The sequence below is a fragment of the Micromys minutus genome (assembly GCF_963924665.1).
Source record: "Micromys minutus genome assembly, chromosome: 32".
Classification (NCBI taxonomy): Eukaryota; Metazoa; Chordata; class Mammalia; order Rodentia; family Muridae; genus Micromys; species Micromys minutus.
Genome location: NC_137967.1, coordinates 13980163 through 13988086, shown reverse-complemented (window position 1 = coordinate 13988086; position 7924 = coordinate 13980163). Strand labels below are relative to the sequence as shown.

Here is a 7924-nt window from a genome sequence, read left to right as displayed (position 1 = left end):
AGCTCCCTCCCTTTTGCCCTGACTCATTTCCAAGAAGAACGTGGCGCCAAACAGGCGGGTAAGATAAGCGGGAACACAGTGACGGGGGACGAGGTTATGTCACTCTCAGCCAGCAGAGGTGCATCCAGAGGTGGGGCAGACACAGCCACAGACAACAAACCTTCAGCTAGCCACCTGTGACCTCACCCCATGGCTGTCAGAAAAATCCCCCTCTCTTCCCCTAAACATCGAGTGGATCAGTGTTAGCGCTGTGCCTCTCACACCTATCGGTGTCCTCAGGATGACTGTCACTCATGGGGCTCCTCAGGACCCAGCAATGGGGTACACGGGCGCAGGGTGCATCCCAGCATGAGTTAGGCACAGTGGCCAAGAGATCGGAGAGATGCCCAGGAGTTTGGGTCAGTGTCAGCCCCAACTATGCACCGAGTGTCCAACGTGAAGACCGTATGATGGAGCTGTCATGTTGTGTCACCTTCTGCCTATAGGGGCAGCAGACATTATTTATGGCCAGAGCCAATTTCACAGGCTGGCATATGAACTAATGCACTGGTCTCACATGCCAGCAAGTACACCGATTCTGCATCTTTAACACCAGTGCCCGCTCACTTTTGTATTAACAGCTGGTGCTCCCTGGCCTCTAAGTGGCTGCCTGCTTCCTCCTGGGCTCTATCAGTGTTTACACTTGAAGTTGCCTTCCAGTCGCTGACCACAGGGGTCTGGCTTGATGATCTGTTACTCTAAGCACAGGCGACACAGTGGACATAGCGGCATGAGGGACTTGGCTGAGCAGGAGCTGACCATGTCTACCACACAGCTCCAAGGGCAGTGGCAATATGCCAGAGCCTCCCCGTGTCATGCTGGAATACATATACCAGATTGGTACTCTCGGGCTTTTCGAGCTGGTTCTTGGGGAACTGCTAAAGCCCGTGTGGTGTTGTCTGTTACCTGGACCCTTGGTGTATGAAGCCTGAGACATTATCAAACTATGACTCCAGAGCCTGGGAATGCTTCTATCAGGTGGCTGCTCACTGGGGCACATTTGTCCCACATGTTCCCTCAAAGAGGGCTTTAGGAAGTGGTAAGGGCAAAGACAGGGTTCTCAAGATACCAGAAGCCATAAGGAGTACTGAGGTTGTGACAAGGTACGATGTGTACAGCAAGGGGAAACTGACAGGCAGGCCTAGATCCTGGGAATGGTGAGCCAGTCTTTTGGGGACATGATGGTATTCCCCGACCCCGCCAGGCATCACTGTGGCTGCTCAGGACAGGTTTCATCATCAACCAAGGGCAGGGGTCACGACACAGGCGCCAGAGCTACAATTCGAGGCGACAGACTGCCGGGCCAAGCCTGGCTTTCTGGCCATCTGCCCTCTCTTGGGGGTGGGGGGCTCAAGGCCAGGCCCCATCATTGGCTGGTACAGAGGGGAGGGCCTCAGCCCCAGAGCCCGGGGATACTCACCAGCCCTGTTTTCAAGAACTGACCTAGGAGACTCCAGCCTCCCCTCTAACACCAGGGGGTATGTCCTTGACCCCAGTCCCCATACCCCTAATCTGCACCCCAGAGCCTCAGCTGACTCCTGCAGCTACTGTCACACAGCCACAGTATAACTGAAGCTTAGACCCCGAGAAGACCCTAGGACTAGTACTCGACCCCATGCCTAACATGGACACACAGACAGACAAGGCGGGGCCACACTGGCCAGTTTATTGCAGTTAAATACCTCTCTCTCTATTTTTTGTCGATTTTCCATAAAGAAAATTAAAACACACACGCACGCACACACTCACATACATACACACACACACACACACACACACACACACACCCAGAGGGGAGCAGGGATCCAGAAACAAGAGGAGTGGGGGGGGCATGGCCTCCCTGCATAGGTCCAGGCCCCAGGGAAGGCCCCCGTCCCCAAAGCTCCCTCTTTCCCATAAGCACCCTGTCTCAATACCTCTAGAGACCAAGGAGGCAGCGGGCAGCGGGGCCTCTGTCCTCCTCCCTTGTTCCTCCTGATGAGCCCACTATAAGCGATGGGCTGGTGAGGACGAGAAGGGAGGCTGACGGACAGATGGGCAGGTGGACATGGTTTCCGCATGGGGGAGGGTAGTGGGCAATGTATCAACAGAAATGCATTATGTCTCCTTGTTTTTGTTAAAAATCTACTATAAAAAAACGCAGCTTGGGGAGGGGCATCTCCCTCTCTGTGCTAAGGGCTGGGGGAGGGGCAGCAGAGGCCAGCAGCAGCTGAAGGGTGAGCCGACGGGTGTCACTGCCGGGCGCTCTCGCCCACCATTTCCAGGTTGTGCTGCTGCAACTGGGCTCGAAGCAGGGCATTCTCGTTCTTCAGCTCCTCGATCTGCAGGCACCACGGGGGACATGGGAGCCAGGGTTAGGCCTTGGCACACTGGGCCCCCGTGGATTCCAGGCCTGTACCCACCTGCTGCCTCAGGAGCTCATTGTCCATTTGCAGTCGCTCTGCCTCCTTGAAGGTCTCCTGCATGCGCTGGTTGGTCTGGCGGAGCTCCCGGATGTAATCGCAAGCCTTGGACAGGATGCCCCCTTTACTCTGGAGCAGAGGGCAGCAGGCAAGAGTCAGGATAGAACAGCTCCTACGCCTGGTGTTAGCCCGACTTCCGGAAGGGACTGGGGACACTCACCGCTCCTGTCTTGCTGTTGTCTGCGTGACAGTCTGGAATGATTTTTGAAAGCTGGACGATCCAGTTGTTGATCTTGTCCCTCCTTCTCCGCTCCACTGCAGGAAACAGTGACAATCATGGCTCTATGGACAGACTCACGGAAACTAGTGTGGCATAGGATGCCCAGCCATGGCTCTGAAAGCCAGCCTGCCTCACTTCTGGAAGCAGACTCGGGCCTCTCACGAAGGCAGACAGTGCGTTCTGTAAGGACAACACAGGTATCAGAAGTCTCGGGGACGACCAGACATCGGAGATTTTGAGGGGTAATTTCAGAGGCCAGGGCCAAGCCCCAGGAGGATGGGAAGAGGCAACTTAAAAAAAAAAAAGACTCTGGTGCTGGGGATGAGTGTTAGGGGCATGACAACTAGACCTTTAGTGTCCCTCTGGCTGGTGCTTACTAGGAAATGGAAAAGGAACTCAGGCCCAGACCTTGAGGAACACCTGTGAATGCTGCTTTCCAGTTCTGAGGGCCTCACTGCAAAGACAGCCCAGGGACCTCTCCTGTGACCCCCAGGGCTCAGCCTAGAGAGCCTGTTAAGACTACCAGGTTGTTGTAGAAATGGGAGAAACAAACAAACAGGGAACGAGAATAAGAAAAAAACAGGAGGAGGAGGAGGAACAACATTCCCAAAAGTAGTGGAGGTGGAGATGAGGTAAACTGTCATAGCAGGTGTTTGGAGCTTCGACAGGGAAGAAGCCAGCAGATTTGGCAACGAGGCTGTCACAGGTGACCTTCAGTGGAGCCAGTCTGGTAGGCTAGACTGCCAAGTCACAAGGAGGACAGGCAGATGGTGGTTCAAACCTTCTATAGGTTAGAGGCTACAGGGCTGGACGGAGGGGCTGAGGTTATTGGAAGCGGAAAAACAATCCAGGGTGAGGCACAGTGACCCCTCCCATGCCCACTATAGGCTGCCACAGCCTGAGGCAAGCTCAGTGGGAGGCTAGAGTTAGGGCTGGGGCCTTGTAAAGAAAACTGAGTTGTATCATGTCACTTTACACTGGACAACACAGGTGCAAAGACTGACACCAAATCCCAGTTGGGCAGAGGAGCTGTAACAGCCCAAGGACCATCAAATTTCCCCAAATCACACTCAAAACAACCTCAAGCCCCAGCTTACCCTTTTCCTTCAAAGCCACCTGACCCAGGTATTAGGCCTCCACCTAGCAGCTCCTGATTCCAACTCCTTATACCCATCCTACAAATCCCAACACTTCAGACCAGGCCTCTGCCTTTCCAGACGTCATCTCTAACAGTCCTATGTTTTGGTTTCCCGTCTTCTTATTCTGAATCCACACACAGACCCCATGATGGTTTCCCCATGATCAAACTACATCCCCAGGGTCAGGAAAACCAATTAGGGAAGAGCTCCTAAAGACTCTTTGTGAGCCAGCCTGGTAGGTTTCCCCAGCACTAAGACCTTCCTCTTTCCCTTCCCCCATTCTGCTCTTCCTCAAAGCGGCTGTGTCTTTGGGCCCAGACACTTATCTATGCTTCTCAGATCCCAAGAGAGGCCTCTGAGCATGTCTTGACAACTCTCCACTCGCTCAGCCTTCTCTCGTCCAGAGCTCTGGCATGCTGAGAGCGAATGGCAGCCGTGTGCACCCTGTCTCCTACCATTGAGCACTGAGAGCCCAGACCTTGTCTCTGCTGGTATCTTGAGGTCTAGAGGCTGGCATGGGAATGTACGAAGTGGCTCAAAGTCTGAGCTTGCCACTTAGAATAGCAATGCCTCCCCCTTTACATCAAAGTACCCCCAAGTCTTAGGGTCTTGTCTGGACACCTGAGGACTTCACCCTGGCTCATTCTGAAAGTGCACAGAAGTTTAGCAACAAGCCAACAGTACCCTTGAAAGAACTTCACTCCCTTCAGCCTGTGTATCCCTCTACCTGCCAAGCTCCCAGAAAAACCTTCCGAGGGCAACCTCACTTCAGCACCTTAGCAATCCCTCAGCCACAGCTGTCCTTCGGTACAATTCTGACGGATTCTCTAGGTCAGGCTGCAGACTTGGCACAGGGCCTGTGCTCTGTTGCCCTGCCCTGCCTGGGATCCAGGGTCAGTAAATATTTGTTGAGTGATGGCTGTTTGGGTATCAGAACTTTCTTACCCTGAGTGCTGCTATGTGCTTAGCAGTGGTGACCAATCAAGGCTGGGAGAGACCAAGGAACAGCACTAGAGGACAAAAGACCTCAGGGTGGAACAGGTAGCTTCCGGGTAGAGAAGGAGCCACTGGTCTTAGCTGGCCAGAGGCTGCCCAGCTACAGATGGAGGACAAGGAGCTTGCTAATGAAGTCAAAACCCATGTGCAGATTTGGGGTCCACCTCTTCAAGAAGATGGCCAACCAATCAAAATCACAGACTAGGCAAGATAAAATATCTGGCCAAACCCAATGTACGTCCTCCATCTTTTTTGCCGTCCTTCAGCCATCAGCACCGACCCACCCACTCCACACGCGCCTCTGCAGCATCTGGACATGGCAGGCAATGGGCTCAAAGCACCCAGGGCCACTCCACCATCCTTACCTTCATTGTGCTGAGCTCTTCTTCTCTCATCTCGAGGAGTTCTGGTTCCATCAATCTTCCTAAAACACAAGGGGAAAAGAGCATCTACCAAGTTCTCAGGCTTGACAAACACCTTTTGCTTTCAGGGTCCAGGGCTTTGCAAAATGCTAGGCAAGCGCTCTACCTCTGATTTAGCGCTCCATCCCATCACAATTTTCTTTGCAAAATAAATCCTCGTGAAGAGAGGGAAGAAATAGAAAAAAAAAAAAAACAAAAAAACCCAACAACAAAGACAGCTGATCCTTCAGAAGCAAAAGCTAACAAAACCCATACCCCAGCCCAGCAATTCCCACCCCCACCCTCTGACTCCAACAGTGGAATTGGTACATACGGAGAATAGGGGTGTGTCCGGGGTGCAATTGTCCTCTGTGTTCCTGTCTGAAGCACATCCTGGGGTGTCATCATGACATAGAACTGGCCTGCAGGAGACAGCAAGTGAGCATGAGTAACCCATCAAGCTGGAACTGCTTAAGTGGTTTCCCTAGCTTTACCCTCGGGACCCTCCCCCCCTTACCTCCGGCCTGTAGGCTCTGGTCTGTAGTTTGAACAGACACAGCTGTGGTATCGCCCACGCTGGATGCTGGAAAATAAGCAAACCGTGCCTCCCCGCTGACAGCTTCGGCCGCTGGGCTGCCACCATTGCTGAATGGATTTTGAATTACAGCCTAGGGAGGAGTACACATAGGCCGTCCTTAGCCAACCCTGCTATCCCACCTTTGTTATTGGTATCGGTGTTTGTTTACTATATTGTGAGACTGGGAGGGGGGGCCGTGGGAGCCCAATGCCTGTGCCGTTCTGTCTAGTCTGATTCAACTATCATTAGCTCGATTCTTTTCTCAAAGAAGTTTTCCTGTTTTACTGAGAAAAACTCCAAAAGACCTATCCAACGCTTGTGCAAAACTTTGACCAGGCCTTCCACAGCCTGCCAGCACGGAGAACATCATTTGTGTCATACGCCCCCCTTCCCCCTCCCTTGTCCCTCCCCATAAGTTGCGGGCCACCTACCAGCGGGAAGGGTGCTGCGGGACCTGTGGGTACGGAGGCAGCGGCAGGGCCGGGGCGCTGGGCTGCCCCGTCCACACCCACCTGGGTCACAGCCTGCTGCCCCCCCGCGAAGGCAGCGGTGGACACGACGCTGACTGCGCCGGCCGCGTCGCCCTGGCCGTCCAGCTGACCATCAGTCACCTGGACTACGCGGTATGTCACCTGCAGGGGGCGGCAGAGCGACGAGACCGACGCTGGGGCCCGAGTGGGGGACAGGTCGGAGGCTCTCCCTGTCCCGCCGCACGCGTTCTGCCCTCCCTCAGCTCGCCCCGGCGCTGGCCCTCCGGGCTCCCGGCCCACGGCCGCCTCACCTGGCCTCCATTACTCTCTGTGCGGAACTGGTACTGGATATTGTGGTCGCCGAACGCCGCCTGCTGGACACTGGCGATGGCCACCGCCGTCTGCTCCTCAGCCCCCGGGCCGTCCCCGCCTGTGGGGGCAGCAGGGCAGGGGGCACGCTCAGTGGGCGCGCGGGGCCTCCCGGTGTCCCCGGCCTGCAACCCCGGCGCGGGCCGCAGCCCCCGTGGCCCCCGCAAACACTCACCTTCCTGCAGCTCAACGCCCTCCTCGGCCTCGGGTCCCTTGTCGTGGCTGCGGGGGCACACGAGGGGCAGGGCCCGGGGTCAGCGAGGCCCGCACCCCTCGCCGGGGCGCAGTGGCCCGCCGCCCGCCCTCCAGGCCCGGCCCCCGGCAGGGTCAATACTACTGCCGAGCCCCGGCCGCCCGGCTCCCCTCCCTGCGGCCTCCATTTTGAGCCGGGCCCAGAGGCCGCTCCGGGATCATGGCGGCCCCCGCGCGCCGGGCTGGAGGGGCCGGGGCCCAGGGCGCGCGGAGGGGCGCGAGCTGTCGGCGCGCTTACCTGGCGGCGGCAGCAGCGGTGGCCGAGGAAGCGGGATCCAGACCCGGGTCCAGCATGTCCATGGGGGGGGTGGGGGGGAGGGGAGGGGAGGGAGGGGAGGGGGCGGGCGGCCGGGGGGGCCCGAGCCCGGCGCTCACGCCGCGCAGCAGGAGGGGACGGAGGAGACACGGGAGCCGCTCGCGCTGATCACGGGGACAAACAGTGGGGTCATGTGAGGAGGAGATGCCGCCGCCGCCGCCGCCGCTACTCCTGCAGCTGCCGCCTCCTCCTGCCGCCTCCGCCCGCCGCCGGCTCCGGGCGGCGCGAGGCTCCGGGCTACAGCTCAGCTGCCCCCCGCTCGCCCGCCCGCCGGCCGGCCCGCCGCACGCGGCCTGGGGCCTGCTTCCCTGAGCGCTCGCCGCCGCCGCCGCCGCGACTTGAGCTTTTTTTTTTTTTTTTTTCAACTCGGCCCTGCCCGGATGGCGGCCGCCCTGTGGCCCAGATCGCCGCTCTCGCGCCCGCCGCCCGGCCTGGCCCGGTCCGGCGGCGGATCGTGGCTGCAGCTGCCGCCGCTTTCTATCAGCCCCCCCCTTTCTCTCTCCCCCCCCCCTTTTTTTTCCTCCTTTACTGGAGCTGCGCGCGCGCGGTGGCGGCGACGGCGCGATCCCGGGACGGGCGCGCGCGCGGGAGGGGGAGGGCAGGCCTCGGGGAACGCGCGCTGTCTGGCTCCGGTGGCGGCCCGGCGCGCACACGCACAGGCCCGGGGACTCTACAAGGGACTA

General features: G+C 57.9%; 1 protein-coding gene across 2 annotated transcripts; it reads right to left on the bottom strand.

Annotated features, from left to right (window-relative positions):
- Nucleotides 1–1689: 1689 nt before the first annotated feature.
- USF2 (upstream transcription factor 2, c-fos interacting) lies at nt 1690–7715 on the bottom strand. 2 transcript variants are annotated; one of them, XM_080908269.1, is made up of 10 exons: nt 7164–7715; nt 6849–6895; nt 6616–6734; nt 6266–6466; nt 5775–5925; nt 5592–5679; nt 5222–5280; nt 2662–2756; nt 2442–2570; nt 1690–2360 (listed from the first exon to the last, which is right to left on the bottom strand). In XM_080908269.1, exons 1-10 carry the CDS (start codon nt 7223–7225, stop codon nt 2271–2273), a joined length of 1041 nt encoding a protein of 346 aa, XP_080764395.1. In that variant the 5' UTR covers nt 7226–7715; the 3' UTR covers nt 1690–2270. The 2 variants fall into 2 exon arrangements, with proteins under 2 accessions (XP_080764395.1, XP_080764396.1); XM_080908270.1 differs by lacking the exon at nt 6266–6466.
- Nucleotides 7716–7924: the final 209 nt, after the last annotated feature.

Bases quoted from the DNA above. Each gene is read 5' to 3' on its own strand.
- USF2 (XM_080908269.1), bottom strand. From the start codon at position 7,225: ATGGACATGCTGGACCCGGGTCTGGATCCCGCTTCCTCGGCCACCGCT. The intron at 6,735-6,848 runs GTGAGTGTTTGC...CTGCCCCCACAG, and splicing joins GGGCGTTGAGCTGCAGGAAG to GCGGGGACGGCCCGGGGGCT. The intron at 2,361-2,441 runs GTGGGTACAGGC...TGGTGCCTGCAG, and splicing joins ATGAGCTCCTGAGGCAGCAG to ATCGAGGAGCTGAAGAACGA.